This window comes from Mesoplodon mirus (genome assembly GCF_964341445.2).
Source record: "Mesoplodon mirus genome assembly, chromosome: 15".
In the NCBI taxonomy this organism is placed as follows: domain Eukaryota; kingdom Metazoa; phylum Chordata; class Mammalia; order Artiodactyla; family Ziphiidae; genus Mesoplodon; species Mesoplodon mirus.
Window position 1 is genome coordinate 64,782,947 of NC_138991.1, and position 17,930 is coordinate 64,800,876.

Genomic DNA, 17,930 nt, shown 5'->3' on the forward strand with positions numbered 1-17,930 from the left:
CAGCATCAGAGGCACAGACCGGGGGATTCAACCTTGGCTCTAGGGAATGTCACCCTCTGCCGCTTGCGGGTCACTGAGCGTCTGATGCTGGAAGCCGAGGGAGGAGGTGGCTCCAGCAGCTCCTGGGCGGGCAGCACAGAACCCTGGAATTGGCCAGCCTGGCTCCCCTGACACCGAGCATGAGGCAGCCTGTGCAGACGGAGCAGGAAAAGGACACCCTGCAGGCGGCAGTTAGTGGAAATGTTTTAATTAGAGGATTTTTAGATACAGTGGTTAATCTATTGCCCACAATTCCTTACTAATTATTAGGCGCCTCATGCTGGGAACACACACTCTTCCCTTACAGTAGAAACAGGATCATCGCATTTCATAGTTCTTGTGTTACAAGATTCACATCTTTGTTAAGCCAAGGACTGTGGCACAAAAGGACATTTCATTAGCCGAAGTCACAATTTGCTAGAAACACTGATTACTTTAGAATGCTTTAACTAGAAAATATATTGAATTTCCATATATATTAACCATATACATGTATAACTATTACTAAGAGTAGTTCGGTCATTACAAAATAAGACATTCTGGGAGAGGCTACAAATACACAACCCGTTGGATCCCTCAAAGGCCCTCTGTGCCCAACACACTGTGGACATCAAACTGGGAGCTCAGCAACTCGACACATCCAGCTCAGTGAGCTGGGAAGGAAGGCACTGGGGCCTTGACCCACAGGTGCTGTGGGCTCAGGGGCCCCCAACTTCCACCACGATCCTGTTGCCGGGCCACATGTTTCCCAAGGCGAGCCTTGGCCCTTCCTGACCAGGGGCCCGGGTGACCAGTCCTCCTCGAGCTCCTATAGGGATCACCCTGTCCCTGGGTCTGTGGGCCGGAGCCACAGGTGCAGGGGTCCCCCAGCGAGGGTCTTCAGGGTGGGAGGGCAGGCTGGCTCCAGGCCTCGTTGGGACCCGGAGGCCAAGTAACCGCCTTGGCAGTGCCGGGGTGCAGGACACGGGCCCGGCCCCCTCTGCCACTTCCCGGCTCCATCTTCGGCAGCTCCTGCTGAGCCGGGACCCAGGCCCACTTCCGACAGCGTCGACCACTTCCCGGCTCCATCTTCGGCAGCTCCTGCTGAGCCGGGACCCAGGCCCACTTCCGACAGCGTCGAGGATGTCAAGGAGGTTCTGCAGCTTCAGCGGCCTCATCCGTAGCGGGCAGAGCAGGATCAGATGCTTCAGGAAAAGGGAAGAGCCTGAGGGGCAGGCGGTGGCCGGTTGCTGCTCTCTCGGTGTCCTGGTGCCAGGAACACCTGCGTCTGGCAGGGACACGGGGACGCTGATGCGTGAGCACAGGAGTGGGGGTTGGTGGGAGTTGCGGGGAGGGATGGCGCAGGTGCTACATGTAGAGGCTGGGGCAGCTGCTGAGGCCAGGGCGCTGCTGGGCAAGAGGAGGCCACACACTTCACCCACAGGCTGGGCTCCACTGCCAGGGCCCAGCCACCCTCAGCCGCCTGCGATGGCACTGAGGGGGCGAGCTGCTTGAATGGCAGTCCTCCCCGGGCCCGCCTGGCCTGGGTTAGGCATCTCGTCCTCCTGATGGCCCAGGCGGTGCGAGCTTTACAAGGGTCTCGATGCCAGTTCCAACCTGACCAGACCAGAACTCTCTAGCACTCTGCAACCCAGAGCACTGGCATCGGGGGGACAGAATACACAGCACTATTTACAGAGGATGGGGCCAAGTGGGGGGTTCTGGGCACACTGAAGTCACCTCCTCACTTTTAATGATGATAATGAAACAAAAACCTTTATATAAACAGTTTATTTACTCTAAACAGCAACACAGACAAACGCCATATAAACACAAAGGAAGTGATGCGGAAACGCGACGCTGGCTGACTGGATCTGAGGCTCGTAAGCAACACAAGCCGGGCTCTGGGAGAGGAGGCGGCGGGGCGGGGCAGGTCTGATTTTCTGTTTCGTGCAGCCAGCTGAAGGCTAAGTGCAGCTCTAGACGGCGTGAAGCATGCCTGCATCCGCGAGCAAAGGAACTAGCTCCTTGGAACTCATTGAAGTATAAAAGTTTATAATTTTACAGCAGTTGAAATACTGACATCAATATTAAAATAAAAGCAAGTTTTACATAACAATCAAAAATACAAAAGACTGAAGGAAGAGACCCTGTATGAAAAACTGGGCGATTCAGCGAGCCGAGACTGTACCAGTGGCGGAAATGGAAAATGGCGCCCGCCCAACCCTCCCCAGGTGACCAGTAATTGTAGAGAGCAACGTTAGATTTGCAAAAATGTTGTAAACAAGTTCTTGCCACACCAATCCCTTCCTTTTTATGATGCCACAGGTCGCTGCTTATGAGGGAGCAAACTTCTTGGCTTGTGCTCGAACCCTTTTCTCGTATTCCACTCTGTTTTGGCTGAGGAGGTCAAAAGAGAGACATGTTAGAAGGTGCTGCCGCTGCCTGAGGGCGCCCAGGAAGCCTGGAGCGCATGAGCGAGGAGGTCTCGGGGGCACCGGTCCTGGGCCAAACTGGGAGGAGGGTGAGCCGTGTGGGTTTGCCGATCTAGCCAGCGACCAGCAGCTTCTTTCCCTACCTCTGAGGCAGCATCCATCACACTCGTCACTGGAGGAAACAGACCTCCCAGGACCATCTGCTTCAAAACCAGACACAAACCTCTGTGGGGTTCGCCCTCGGCTCTCAGTACCGTGGGAGAAGGTGCGAGCAGCTTACGGCAGCCAGGCAGGACCCCAGCTGGGGCTCTAGGGTGAGAACCACCGCTGATAAAAGGGGCCGGTGTGCATCGCCCAAAGGGGAGACATTTGCAGACAGGGTTCCTGGACACCCAGTGCTGGGGCTGGTCAGTGACCCTCACGAAGGTGTGCAAAGCCCCCCGTAAGAAAGTCAGGGGTCCTTCCAAGCTGTGCTGTGCAACCAGCGAGGCCCCTCAGAGCGCAGCCCATGGCCTGAGGCCCAGCTGTAACCACAGCCCAGGCGGCGGGTGGCAGAAGCTCCTCAGCTGCACCACAGCGCCGAAGGCTCCAGTACCCAGCACCCTGCCTGTGGCCTCCCTGGGGAATGGCTGCAGCGCCAGCAGCAGAGGCAGAGCTGCGGGTGCGGCCCTGTGCTGGCCCGGCGCCAAGGAGGCTGGTGTGGCCCTGAGAGCTAGAGAGCAAGGTCACAGGACCAGCGCCTACAGTGGTCTGAGCGCACCCACCCCTGGCCCCTGACCTTTGACCTTGGCTCCCAGTGTTGTGTCAAGCCCAGGCCACCACAGCCCCAGGGCGGAGGCAGTGGCTGGGGGGCTTTGGAAGGAGTGGGCGAAACAGCCAAGTCCAGCTCCGCCACTGACCAAGTGAAGGCCGGGACGGGGCTGCAGGCACCTGCCAGTGTAGGACGTGCCCTGTGACCTTTCGGAAGCAAGGTGGGAACGCGGGCAGACCCCACCAGCCTGGGCCAGGACCGACCACACAACCAGAAGAGCCTCGGTGCCTGACGGTGCAGAGCAGTGTCGCATGGTACCTCGGCCGCATGCCGCTGCCGCCAACACAGGAAACCCAGGAAAACCCGGCTCTGCTCTATGAGCAGCAAGGAGACATCTCGAGCTCGAGGGCCACACGCCTCTGTTGCAAGGGCTCAGCTCAAACGAGTACCCCAGTGGCCTTACTTACAAAGGGTGCGGGGCCAACGGGGCGCAGCAGTGAAAGCACACAGCGCCCAGCTTGAGGTCAGGGCAGGAGTCACTGACGCTCCACTCGAGCCACTGAGCAATGCCCCCTAGCGGGAAGCCCCAGGGAGGAGGCCAGATTGAAGTCTGGAGGGGGTGGGCCAGGGGGCTCTGGGACCTTGGCCCTGCCGGGGGGTGTCTTATGCCCTTAGATAACACTGGGCTCGGCCCAGAGACCTGAGCCATCTTGGGAAGAGAAATACCTCTCCTGCAACGTGGTGCTTCTCTCAGGTGGACTCGTAACAGCTGGGGTGCCGGATGCTCAGAGCAGCCCGAGGACAGTCTCAGCCTCCGCTTTACCCTCCACCTCCTACTCCAGATGCCCTCCAGGAAGGAACAGGTCCCTGCCTGGCCTCTCCCGAGGACCAGCCCCTTGGGTTCCAGGCCACTGGGGCACCTGGGCACTGTCCTCAGAAAATGCTACGCTCTGTTGCCCAATTCCCCTCAGGTGTGGGCCTGGGTTTCTAAACGTGGGCAGATGGAGCAATGGGCGTCACAGCCCCAGCCTAGCTTAAGGCCCCGTCCAGACCAGCCTGCGGAGGACCACAGGCCCACACACCACGTTTAACCACTGCTCACCCCAATGACGTCATACCAGGCCTCCTCCCTCATCACGGAGAGTGGACGCAGGACCCATGTGCCATGCGGGGAAGGGCCAGGCATGGAGTGGACGCCTGGCACTGGGGGGTGGGGGGGTAGGGATCACAGCAGCTGGGTGGCCAAGAACAACCTGATCATCATGCCCCCACTGACCACCCCCATGGGAGGCACCACACCCAGGCGGGACCAGGAAGAGGGGCTGGAGATGGGGAGAGCAGCAGGAGGGCCGAGGTGGGAGGTCTGGGGTCCCTGGTTGAGCTGGGTTGTTGGACATCCCTCCCTCAGGGCCCCACTCAGGGGGACGTTCCCTCTGAGCTGGACCAGAGTCCCAGGGCCGGCCCGGCCACAGCTCAGACACAAAGTGGCCAACACCTGAGTTCCGCTTCCTGACACCCCCCCCACCACGGGTCACCTGTTTCCGCACATGCAGATCCCGTGGCTGCAGGACAGCCCGGCTGCCGTGTCTCACCCCCCCACCGCTGCCTCCCAGCCAGGCTGTCAGAGGCAGCCTAGACCAGACTTAGGGAGGCCAAGAAGAAGTTGCAGCAAACGGGGCTGGATTGCTACTAACCAGTAGATCGTGTAGGCCTCTGCTTGAGCTGGGTCTTGGATATTTGGTTCATTTAGAAGTTCCTGTATTCCTAATAAGATCTGCGTAAGAGACAAAACAAACACAGCAAGGTGGGAGGCCAGCGGGCTGAAAGGCAAACTTTCCCGGGATGGAGGACCACTGGCCCTCGGGCCCTGAAGGGTGGAGGGAGTTCGCACTCCATACCTGCTTAATCGTGATGGCCGGCCTCCAGTCCTTGTCCTCCTCCAGGATGGACAGGCACACTGTGCCCGAGGGGTACACGTTCGGATGAAATAACGGCGGTTCAAACTTGCCTGGAGCAAAGGGAATGAAAGAAACATGTTTCTGGTGGCAGGTGTCTTCCTACCAAGTAATGTCCTGCCCTGATGGTGCCTCTCCCCCTACAATGGGGAACCTGGCTGGTCACCAGGCACCTGGCCAAGAACTACTTAGAAAAACGAAACTGGCCTCAAAGTGGGAGGAGGTGGGAGAACTAAGCAGCCACCTTCCTGACAGACTCAGAGGGGAAGCCACGTGCTCCCAGGACCCCACCCGGGGTGGCTGGCATTCAGAGCACAGAGCCCCAGGTGGCTGCCCCCATGTCCTCCCAGCCGGGCTGTGGCCTGACTCAGGAAAATGGGAAGGGGCCACTGCAGCAGGTGAGGAGGGTCCTGTGGGAAAGCCAAGGGCAGAAACTCAGAGGCCCTTCCAAACAAGTGGCCATTATCTTTCTTTTTTTTTTTTTTTTTGCGGTATGCGGGCCTCTCACTGTTGTGGCCTCTCCCGTTGTGGAGCACAGGCTCCGGATGCGCAGGCCCAGCGGCCATGGCTCACGGGCCCAGCCGCTCCGCGGCATATGGGATCCTCCCAGACCGGGGCACGAACCCGTATCCCCTGCATCGGCAGGCGGACTCTCAACCACTGCGCCACCAGGGAGGCCCCAAGTGGCCATTTTCAAAGCAGATCATCCTGCTTCAAAACAGAGGCTTTTAGGACCCCACATTCTTTCTTCAAAAACAAAATAACAAAAAGCAAAAAAAATTAATTTTCTTTAAAAAAAAAAAACAAAAAAGAAAAAAGAATACATGTAGGAAATTTGAAAACAACAGCAGAAAGCAGGAGGGACTTCCCTGATGGTCCAGTGGTTAGGACTCTGCGCTTCCACTGCAGGAGACGTGGGTTCAGTCCCTGGTTGGGGAACTAAGATCCTGCATGCCTTGTGACACGGACAAAAATAATAAAGGGGAAAAAAAAAAAAAGGCAGGAAAAAATTGCCGTAATGAGCCCCACCCAGGGTCCATTAACTCACCTAATGTGTGTTTTTCTCTCATCTGGGCGCTTTCCCCCTTTCTCTTGATTTTTAATACATTATTTAATTATACCCAGAAAAGTTCAGCAAGTGTAGTACACTTGATGAATTACCAAAAATGAACAAACCCACTCATACCAACAGCTTCCAGAAAACTCCCTCCCTCACCTGCCTCATTATCCCAACTTGTACACCCACCCTGCCCCCAGACCAGGACTCGCGGCTCTACACCCAAGGGTCAGTTTGCACCTTGCTGCCACACAGGCTTCACTGGGAGAAGCTGCCCATGGACTTGCCCACCCCACCGTAGGTGCACATGTGAGCTACTACGACTGAAGCTGCAAACATTCCTGAACGTGAATTCTAGTGCACACAATGTGAAAATGCTGGGTTGCAAGGGGTCCGTGTTGAACTTGAGTAGATACTACTCATTTCCACAGCAGCTGTATCAACTTACATGCCGCCAGCAGGGTCTGCATGTTCCCACGCTTTGTGACTTTACCAGCCCCTGGTGGTGTCAGCCATGGAATTCAGCCACCCTGATGACAATGGCTGCCTCTCATGGTTCTGATTTGCATTTTCCTTTCACTCCCTGCGACACACTTGCTGCTTCTTTGGAGAAGCTCTTCTTTAAACCTCTCACACGCTTTTCTTGTTGACTTGCAGATGCTCTTTATATACGCAGGACACAGGCCCTTTGTCAGTTATTTGTCTCCCAGCACCCCCCAGCCCCTCAACCCCACCTCAGGTGACTGGCTGCCTTCCCTCTGCACCAGGTCACCCTCCTGACTCCTAACACTGCCATCACATGGACTGCTGACCTCCACAAACGGAACTTGGTCCAGCTCCTCGGCATCTGGGAGACTCACTCATGTCACGAACACTCACAGACTCTTCCTTCTCTCTGCTGCAGACTGTTCATCTGTCCGTTCTACTGTGAACAGACACCTGCGCTGCCCCCAGCTTTTTCCGGACACATGCCGCCCAGGCCTTTCGGTGTGCACACTTGCACTGGGTCTCTCCTCAGTGAACAGCCGGTCCCAGGGCAGGCGCTAAGTGTGGCCTCAGTAGACAAACCGAGAGCTTTCCGAGGGAAGTGCTCTCTAGAGCTGGGCCCCTCCCTCCCCACTGCCTGCCTGTTCCCGCTGGGTTGTCACTTGCAGTGTCTGGTGACGAGGTCAGGCACCTTCCCCTGTGCCCACTGGCTGGGTGGAGAGCCTCTTTTGTGAAGGGCCTAAGCTAATGGCGGTTTGCCCTTTCTCACTGAAGTGCAGATGCTCTTGATGTATTTGGAACGAGAACTGACAAACACATCCCATCTCTCTCCTCCTCACTCTCACTGGTGTCTCCTGGTGAGGAGATGGTCTTGATTTAAATGCAGTCCAGCTCATCCTTTCTCTCCTTATGGTTAAAGTGCTCTCAGCCCGCCCACGTGATGGAGAGGTCCTCCCGTCTCCTCCACAGCTGTACTTCCCACCGGGCACCAAGATCCGCAGGAGAGTGAGCTCTCCTTCCACTGGGCCCCCCACGCCTCCCAGAGTTGCCTGTCATCAGCCAAGCCTGTATACGGCTGGCCTCTCTGGACTCTGCCTTGCAGGCCCGTGTCTCAGTGCCCCTGCAGCAGGTCTCAGCCCGCTTTCCATCTTGCCATCCTACAGGTCTGGGTGCTCTCCTCACCCAAGCAGCCTCAGCCTAGGCCTCACAATCCCCCCCCCACAGATCTCCAAGGGCATGGCTGTTCTCAGCACCCTGCATTTCCTGCCTTTTAGAGTCTGCGTGACAGTTTCCAAAAAAGTCTGCTTGTGCTGTGACTGGGATCACACTGAACCTGCAGAAGAGCTGGGAGAGAATAGGCACATGCACTCACAGTCTTCCGAGCTGTGCACACGGCCTGTCCTGCCAGGGATCAAGGCTGCCCCTGATCCTTGCAGAAACGTCTGATCATTTTCAGCGGAGAGATCTTTTTTTTTTGGCCACGCCTTGGGACTTGTGGGATCTTAGTTCCCCGACCAGGGATTGAACCCACGCCCTTGGCAGTGAAAGCTAGACCAGAGAATTCCCTTTTAAATTTATATTTATTTTATTATTTTTTTTGCTACACTGGGTCTTAGTTGCAGCACGTGGGATCTTTGTTGGGCATGCAAGATATTTCGTTGCAGCGTGCAGGCTTCTTCTATAGTTGTGGTGTGCGGGTTTTCTCTCTCTAGCTGTGGCACGCGGGCTCCAGAGGGCATGGGCTCTGTAGTTTGCGGCACGCAGGCTCAGCAGTTGTGGCGCGCAGGCTTAGCTGCCCCGCGGCATGTGGGATCTTAGTTCCCTGACCAGAGATCGAAGCCATGTCCCCTGCATTGGAATGTGGATTCTTTACCACTGGACCACCAGGGAAGTCTCCCCTCTTTTAAATTAAATTAAAAATTTTGTGAATTAGTCTTTTATTCAGCAATCTTAGACTCAGGGAAAGATTGTCTGCAGTCTTGTCTTCCAGTTCTTCTGCTGGGATTTCTTTATCTTGTCTGGCTTTATCTTCTTGGAATTCCAATACAACGTAGAATAGAAATGATGAAAGTAGCTACAATGTCTCATTTCTTGATTAAAGATATTCTTTAAAAAATTTTTTTGGGCAGCATTGGATCTTTGTTGCCGGCACGGGCTTTCTCTAGTTGCGGCGAGAGGGGGCTACTCTTTCACTGCAGTGCACGGGCTTCTCATTGCGGTGGCTTCTCTTGTTACGGAGCACGGGCTCCAGGCACGTGGGCTCCAAAGTGCAGGCTCAGTAGTTGTGGCACATGGGCTTAGTTGCTTCGCAGCACGTGGGATCTTCCCAGACCAGGGATCAAACCCATGTCCCCTGCGTTGGCAGGCAGATTCTTAACCACTGCGCCACCAGGGAAGTCCCTGATTAAAGATATTCTTTAAGGTAATACCTGTACGTGGCAAAAAAATTCAAACAGCAAAGAACCACCCCAAATGAAATAAGTCTCCATCCCAGTGGTTAACTGTTAGTTTTAGAAATTCTTCTGGTTGTGCCTTTATAACAAACATCTTGAATTACTGACCACCAGAGTGAACGCTGACACAGTCTTGGTGCCGGGGGCACTCTTCACATGCTGGGGCATGCGTTAAAACACCCAATTAACCACACAGATAGCATTTGCTGATTTCCAGCTACAAAAGGGGAGGGACCTGGGGCCCCTTCTGAGTTTTGCTGAAATGTGTTCTGATGGCCTGGCCACAGCACTATCTCAGATGCAGCCTTGACCCTTTCTTCCTGCCGCCTTCTCTGGAGACTTCAGCACGCTATGCACCCAGGGTGCACACGCTGCACCACGTAAGTATCAACTTCTAACAGGCAGCAAAACCCTCTTGGGGGTGAGGCTCTGGACCGCTGTCCTTCTGCACGTCCACCCCGTCCAGGGCTGGAACTTGGTGGCACTAAGGGCCCACCTCCCAGTGATGAGAGCTGGGATTCTGGGTCTGAGACTGGGCCTATTATGTGCACCTCCAGCCACTGGGGGTACAAACAGACTCAAATCCACAGCCAGCCCCAGGGATCAGAGTCCCTGGAGCCACCCCAGGAGCAGAGCAGGACACAACCGAAGCTCCACAGGCCCAAGCTCTCTGAAGAGGACCTTAGATCTCTCTGCTGGAACAGGCAGAAGCCGACCGACTTCTGAGGACTGCGCTCTACTTACATTTCGGAGGTGAGGATGGATAATCGTCTTTGAACAGCATCCGTAGTTTAAACAAGCCTCCTTCCCACGGAGTCTGTTGGGAAATAAAACTGTGATCAGGTGTGCTGCGGGCCTCTGCGGCGGGCTGGGCCCAGGAGGGGCAAGGAACTTGCTCCGGCTGCACCCCAAGATGGTGAGGGCCCCCCAGTGGCAACTCCTAATGGCTCACAGCCCACCACCAGGACTGTTGGGGCCTCCATGACCCCCGAGTTGGAAAGGGCCTTCCCTGGAGAGACAGGAGGCCCTGGGGGGCTCCCCCCGACACTGAGTGGGTACACTGAAGACTTGGCGGGGGACTCCCCTGGGGGGCATTCTGCGAGGCTCCTCCCTCAGGTCCCATGGGTCCCTGGGCAACCTCCCAGTTCCACGGCCCAACACCCCTCCCCACCCGCCACCCCCAGGCCTACTCCTGCTGATGTTTACAACCAACCATGGGTAGGAGAAAATGGAGACGATGAAGCCCTGTCATCACCCAGACACCTCAGGAGTCTCCTCCTTCCTTCCAGTTTACTCAAGAAGAGACCCTCCCTCCCAAATGCTTCCAACGTGCTAGTCCTAATGGACCCAAGCACACTCAGGTGAGCGGAGGAGGGAGCACCGTGGCCCATGAGTGCAGGACACGCGGGGCTCCACATGGCTGTCTTAAGTGGCTGATGCCGGGCCTCTGTGTCTAAGGATCTGCAGGTGTCCCAGGCTCAAGACCCACACCCCCCCCGCCCCAGAGCATCGCCATGTCCGGGCTGCTTCAACCTCAGCCCCCCTCTACCCCCTCCAGGGCTCCTCCTGCTCCTGGGACGTGGCAGGGGGGCTGCATGACGCCACCCCTCCCCATCTGCTACAGCCCAGCTCTTTTTTGAATTAAGACTGCCCGGAGGGCCACATGTCACCCTAACCTTGTCCCCCTGGCCAGGGGATGGGACCACGGCCCGCGTGACCATCACAATCATCACACACACTTGAACCTGAGTCCTTCTGAAGGGGGGCAGCCCCTCTTACCCCCTTCTTCCCGGGAATGGCGCACTCCCAGTTCATGAGGTTCATCGTGCCGTCGGGATTTTTTGTTGGGACGGCCACAAAACCCTGAGAGGAAACAACACAGGGCACATCAGTGCCATGGCAGCCGGTTCCCTGCTCCCGGGATAAACCCGCCAGCATCAGCCCAGAGACCAAATGGCCGACCCACAGGGACCTGACGTTCTTGTCAAGGGGAAACCATCACCCTGCGACACGCAGGAGTAAAGCTTTCCTTACAAATGGGTGGTCTTTTCTCCAAGCTTTCCTCTCCTGGGCGAGTCTGCTGAGGGCGATCCCCGACATGTTTGCGTCCCTAGAAGAGACGGGCAGAGCGTGCGATGAGCACCGGCGGCCGTGGGCCCCCTGCCCCCTCACCCCGTGCCCGGTCCAGCCCAACAGCCTTGCTTCCAAGAAGCAGGGAAACCAAGGTTCCCACCCAGCCCCACACGCCGCTCTGGACAAGCTGTCACAGCTCCCCCCACCCAGGGGTGGGGGTGGGGGTGGGCGCTCCCAGCCTCCTGGTGCAGGCAGCTCACCAGGGAAGAGGGAGAGGGTCTCCCATCCCCAGGCCCCCATGGCATGCGCTGTAACCTGCATTTCATGGTGACACAGAGCTCCAGAGAAACAAAGCCCCAGGCCTAGGTCACACAGCTGCCAGGTGCTGCGTGGGGAGGGGGCGCTGTGCACTCCCAGCAGCCACCTGCCCACTAGCCCTGCCCTCTTTGTCCTGTGGCACCCGCTGGAGTGACAGGGACCCCAATTCCACCAGACTCCGTAGCAGAGGCAGGGACAAGATGGGGACGTCCAGAGCACGGGCCTGAGACCTGGGAGGGGCAGTCACCAAGCCCTCCCCTTTGCCGGTGCAGGGATGTGGGGGTGCTGGCAGGCCTCCGGCCCAGAATCAGGGGCTCAGAATCTAGACTCGAGCCCGGCCAGGAGGAGAGCCCTGGTCCTGGAAGGCAACCAAGAGGAAGGCAGCCCTGGGCAGAGAGCAGTTTAACCATGCAACGGGTGGGGGCTGCACAAGTCCAGAGGCAGCACCCCCCCCCAGCATCCAATAGACCCACCTGTCACCAGGCCTGGGGGCTCAGGCCTTCCCTGGCCCCTGCCACTTTCTCATCCTACAGCCCCACCCTAGGACCCGCTGCCACTCCACCTGTTGTGAGTGGGCCAAGACCTGTCTCCCAGTGACTTTGGGAAAGTCAACAAAAGGGGGAGCAGGCCCTGTGGCCAAGCTACGCAAACTCCTGGTCTCTCCCGAATATCGGCTCCCCTGCACCTCTGGACCACAGACTCTCAGGGCTTGGCGACATCAGCCATTCAGGTTCACTGCCCGGAGCCGTGAGCCCATCTCCCAGGTGCTGCTGATGCAGCACGCAGACCAGACCAGGCATGTGGCACTCTATCGTAACCCCTGCTGCCCTCGACCTCCTCCTGCCCATGAGAACACAACCCTTAGGGACTTCCCTGATGATCCAGTGGTTAAGAATCTGCCTTCCAATGCACAGGACGCGGGTTCAATCCCTGATGGGGGAACTAAGGTCCCATGTGCCACGGGGCAACTAAGCCCACAGGCCACAACTAAGACCCGACTACCTGCTGGAGAATTTGACCCCAAGTGTGTTTGCTGGTCTTCAGAGTCCATGGGAACATTAAAGATACTCTGAATCAAGTATTTCCATTAAGCAAGCCTTTAACAAGACCGAGGAGAGTGTATCCTACACGTGCATGGCCGGTGGCTTGCCCCCACCCTGCAGGCTTGCACTGGAGGGCCCGGGCACCTCTGGCAGGGAAGAGGTCCAGCACCTTGAGTTCCTTAGGACAACACGGGGCACCCTCCACAACCACAACACAGCTCTCAACCAGGCACAGAAGAACAAACTTCTGCCAAAGACAGAACTGGAAACCAGCCGTGCTTCCCAGCTGTGCCGGCCCTGACCCACAGTTGGGGACCACCAAGCCCGTTTTAGACCTGAGAAGGGAAGATCAGAAGTAACCTGCCCACTGAGGGAGGAGCCTCAACTCAAACCCAGGGAGCCTTCCCACTCCCTGCAGGAGAGCTGCTCCTCTCTGCAGCCCCTGCCTCATAATCACTCCTGCAGCCCCCTCCCTTGGCTCAGGCTGACCCCCAAGTGCTCCAGCAATCCAAATCAAAACCTTGTCCCAGCATCTGTTGGGACACTCTGGCCCCAGGCCTCAAACAACACAAACACGCCCACGTTCCTGCAGGAGAGGTGGGGTCAGGTCAACAATCCAACAGCAGACCAGCCGATCAGTGGGGCCCTGGGCGGCTACCTTACTGGGCGCCGGTTACAAAGGCATGTCCCCAGGCCCAGTGGCCCCATGGAGCCAGGAACTCTGCGGGGACCTGGCTCTTGGACGACTCCCCAAGAAGCAAGCATAGCGGGGGGGGGGCGGGGGGCGGGTTTGGGATGGCCACCGCAGCCTCCAGTATCACCCACGAGCCCAGGTCTCAGGAAGTGGGGTGAGTTACTACAAAACACCAGAGCAACGGGATGTGGTGTGTCATCAAGAAACACATATACTCATGTCATCATGAAAAAAACCGAGGGTCAAAAATCAAAGCCCGGGCTTCCCTGGTGACACAGTGGTTAAGAATCCGCCTGCCAATGCAGGGGACATGGGTTTGAGCCCTGGTCGAGCACACGCCGCGGAGCAACTAAGCCCCTGCACCACAACTACTGAACCTGCACTCGAGCCCGTGCTCCACAAGAGAAGCCACCACAATGAAAAGCCCGCACACGGCAACGAAGAGTAGCCCCAGCTTGCCACAACTAGAGAAAGCCCGCGTGCAGCAACGAAGACCCAACACAGACAAAAATAAATATAAATAAATAAATTTATATACAAAAAAACCCCAAAGCCCCCCACTCAGCAGGCATGGTGACAGGAGCTGCTACCCTGGCAGCACTCTGACCCGAGCACACCTTCTAAAAGGCTATAACCCTGCCCAACCTCAAGATTAAGTCCAAAACAAGTAACACCAGGCCTGCACCCAAAACAGAATTTCTCTTTGCCACCCCCCAACCCCAGAGCTCTGGTCTGCCCGCCTCCTCCCCATCCGTGGACCTGACCGTCAGTAACATGTCTGGGAGCTCCTTCCCTGGATGGCGCAACTCTGTCTGCTATTTTCATTCATTCAAGCAACATAAATTGAGGAACGGTATGAGTGTCACTGCCCAGATGGGGAGAAGTGCTAGGTGCCAGGAGACACAAAGCAGGACGACTACGAGACGGGCAGCACCTGGGTCTTAATGGTGGTCAGGTGGCCGCCTGGACACAGCCTGCAGCAATGGGCTCAGTGCAGGAACGTAAGAAAGAGCCAGAAGGGTGGGCACTGGTCCTGAGGGCCTGGGACTGCCTGAGGGAGGCGGGGAGACGCAGGGGATCAGGGCACAGGAGAGCGCCAGCCGCTTTTGTCTTTAAGACTCTCTCTTGTCGGAGGTTAGGGCAGTAACCCCAAAGTCTGAAAAACCTTCATTCCTGAGACTTTCTCAAACCCTTCAAATGGCTCTTCTAAACAGAACTCAACCCCACCTCATCCCCAGGGCTGGTGGGAATGACCCCCCCACAGGGGGCCTGAGGGATGTGGACGATGTCCACAGCAAGCCCCTCACCAGCCAGGGCAGAGCACGCAGCATAGGCTGGCGGCCACCTCTGAACTAATGAACGCAGAAGTTCAGCAGCAGAAGACAAGCAGCTGGCGTGAGGTTCCTGAGTCTGTGCTCGGCCAGGCGTCAAGACTGGTTTCTGGAGCCCCAGGGCAGCACTCTGGACACCGAGGATCCGTGGATTCCGGAATGGGCAAGCCAGCACTCAGGCGGCTCTGGAGGGGCAGGGCAGGGCCAGGACGCAGGAGAGGCCAGCAGGGCAATCCTGAGCACCGCCTGCCTGCTGACCGCGTGCCAGGACCCCGCCACAGCCTGCCTGCTGACCGCGTGCCAGGACCCCGCCACAGGCCACCTCTTCTGCTGACAACCGACAAAGCTGCCTCTGCAGGCCCTGTCCAAGCACCAGTTGTGGTTGTCTCAGGTGCAAAAGGTAACGGGGGGGGGTCCCCACAGGAGTTCCTGCAGCCCCTTCCTTAGGGGTGCCAATGGACCAGAGCGGGAGCCAAAAAGACCGCTTCCACCACCAGGGCAAACAGCCACAGGTGCACACCTGCACTGTCCCAGGCAGAGATCTGGCCTCCTGCTCTCCAGGAGAAAGCAGCCAATTTGGTACATTTTAATTACAACATGGAGCCACTCCTTCAGAATCGCACTTAGGATCGAATCTGCCTTCCCCAAACGACAGAGAGGCACTTAAGGAGCAGTTAAGTGTTACTAGACACTTTAAAACAGCAAAATCATAAGATATGAAAATAAGATATCTATGAACTGCTAGGGACAGCCTGCAGGGGAGGACCCGGGTTCTCCAGGGAGACCCTGGAAATCTGCCGTCATCTTCTTCCAGATCAGGCTGTACTTGAACCCGCTCTTCTAGTTGACAGCACAGACTTCAGAGCCACTTACTGGCTGCACATGTGGGCGGGTGGCTTCTACCACCCTCAACCATCTCACCTGTAAAATGGACAATAGCACTGTGACCCCACAGGTTGGCCAGGGATGAAACTGATAAAGGATCAGCAGCCCTGGATGGGTCCTTTTCACCCAAACGTAAACTCCCCAGGGGAAGGCACTGGCTTCATCTGATGCAGGCACCCTGCACTCAGGAGACACTCCAGACCGGGTGCAGTTCCCTGTTCTTTCCTGACATTACTTCCCAGGACCCCAGACCGTTTCTGAAGCAAGGCCTCAAACCCCCAGCAGGACTCACCAGACAAAGGTCCAACAAGATACAGAATTCACGCCTAAACCACCCGAAAGGCCATAAACAAGTCAGGACAAACTTGGGATCCATCTCCCTTTTCTGTTGGGTAGGTTTTCTATCCAAACGCACGGTTTCCTTAAGAGCAAGAAACATTTAGGACTACAGGCTTTAAAAGGAGACCAACAAAAGCCAGCTCCGCAAACACAGAACAGTAACTTTGCTAACTGAAGAACTAAGCTTATTTCCAAATCATACAAACCAGACCAGTTAATTCCGTGATTTAGGGGCAGGTGCTGGTCGTTACCATGATCCCAGCTAATCACTGCCTCGCCTTCCTCCTACTCGCCTAACTACCAGTTCCAGCCTCCGTGCAATTGGTACAAAGCAGTCTTGGGAGGAAATCTCCCCGTTAAGCGGAGCGCTAACACTCAGTGTCCCACCAACTGGGAGCGGAACTCCGGAGGCGCAAGAGCTCGGACTTGTTTTCATTTCTAGGCATCACACGCCACCCCCCAAACGCGCCCGCGCTTCTGCAGCGCGCGGCTTTGCACTCTTTGTGCGGTGCGTCCTCTCCGGGCTGGAACGCGCCACAGGTTCGCGCGCACACCTTGACCCCGGAAACGCTCCGCCTTGGCGGAGGGCTTGGCGCTCCTGTCACCGCGGCCCGAGCGGCGGGCGCCGTCTGAGGCCCCGGACGCGACCGGCGCGCCGCGACCCGCCCGAGCGCGCGCCCGAGCAAACGTCCCCCGCCCCCCCGGGCCGCGACGGGCCGGGGCTCGGGCCGCGGGCCGGTGAGCCCAGCGGGCCGGCCCCCGCCACGGCGTCAGCAGCCCGGGGCGGGCTGGTTCCCGGGAGCGGGCCGGGCCGCTGGTGGAGGACGCCCGCTCGGCCGGGCCCGACGGCGGCGGAGGCCTCAGCCCGCCGAGGCCTGGCCCCCGGCCCGTCCGCCCCGCACGCTCACCTCGGGCGGCCGCGGCCCGGCGAGCGAGGCGGACGAGGCGGCGGCGGCGGCGCTCCCTTTGTCTCGGGACTTCCCTCCCGAGCCCGCTCCGCGCGCAGCCCGAGCGCTCGAGGACCCCGGAGCGGGCGGGGCGGGGCGGGGCCTGCGAGGCCTGCCCGCCGCGCGCCTGCCCCGCAACTCGCTGCCGCCGCCGCACGCCCCGCGCCGCCCGCTAGGCCGTTCGCCGTCCGCCGCCCGCGTTCCACCGCCGCGCGCCTGCGCCCCGGGCCCGGCCTGGGGGCCCGGCCCGGCGGCGGCTTTCCAGTCAGGCGGCGCCCTGGACACCTGCGCCCTTAAAGGAGCCGCGTCCCCGATGTGAGGGAGCGTCTGCAAACTCCCCTTCACGGGGCACGCGTCCACCCGAGGACACACCGGCGAGCGGCGGGGTAACGGGGAGGCCGAGATCTCCAAGGGTTCCCCGGATGCCCCGCGGGCACCTCCCCGGGCACGGCTCCCAGAGTTCTCCTTGAGGCTAGGATCCGGGGCCGGGGAGCAAAGACTTCTGAGGCCTAGGGATCCCCGAAGCGTCGCAGCAAGGTGACGATCCCTCGCGTACGGCACACTGTGAAGCCCCTTGCAATTGGCCAGTTCGGGGCTCTGGGCGGGGCGTTTGTCGAATCTGCCCAATGAGCAGACCCCGTACAAAAGGCCGAGTGCTGGTCCGACCGACGGAAGGAGAAGTGCGGACGCTCCCTAACCCGGGGGCTGGCCCTGGGGGGAGGGGCGTCGGGGCTGCGAGCGGGTGGGGGAGGGGAAAGGAGGCCGGCCGAATCCCGGCCCAGTCCCTGCCGTCCCGGTCTCGGGTCCACCCTGAACCTGTGTGCAAACGCGGGTCCTTCCCGGCCACGCTGGGCGCCTCCCCGTCGGGTGGCCCCTGACCCCCGCCCCCCGGCTCGCGGTGGGAGAGGGCGATTTCCAAGGTCAGGCCGCCCCGCCCTTGGGCGCTTTGGGATCAGGTGGCGAGAGGTGTCCCGGGCCCCGCCAGGGCCGCGCGCCCGGTGTTGGGCTCCTGGCGGCCCTGGACAGCAGAGGGGACTTGCATTCATTCACTGCTTCTTTCCCTTTCACAGTCTCCCAGTCTCCGTCTGTCTCCTTCCTCCTTCCTCCCTCCATTTCCTTGCATTCCCCCTCCGCACCCCAGTCCC

General features: G+C 58.4%; 1 protein-coding gene across 2 annotated transcripts; it reads right to left on the reverse strand.

The window, feature by feature from the left end:
- Window positions 1-1,794: 1,794 nt before the first annotated feature.
- UBE2I (ubiquitin conjugating enzyme E2 I) lies at window positions 1,795-16,895 on the reverse strand. 2 transcript variants are annotated; one of them, XM_082644718.1, is made up of 7 exons: window positions 16,747-16,895; window positions 11,190-11,265; window positions 10,935-11,018; window positions 9,900-9,972; window positions 5,103-5,212; window positions 4,899-4,978; window positions 1,795-2,418 (listed from the first exon to the last, which is right to left on the reverse strand). In XM_082644718.1, exons 2-7 carry the CDS (start codon window positions 11,253-11,255, stop codon window positions 2,355-2,357), a joined length of 477 nt encoding a protein of 158 aa, XP_082500844.1. In that variant the 5' UTR covers window positions 11,256-11,265; window positions 16,747-16,895; the 3' UTR covers window positions 1,795-2,354. The 2 variants fall into 2 exon arrangements, with proteins under 2 accessions (XP_082500844.1, XP_082500845.1); XM_082644719.1 differs by lacking the exon at window positions 16,747-16,895 and adding an exon at window positions 14,591-14,853.
- Window positions 16,896-17,930: the final 1,035 nt, after the last annotated feature.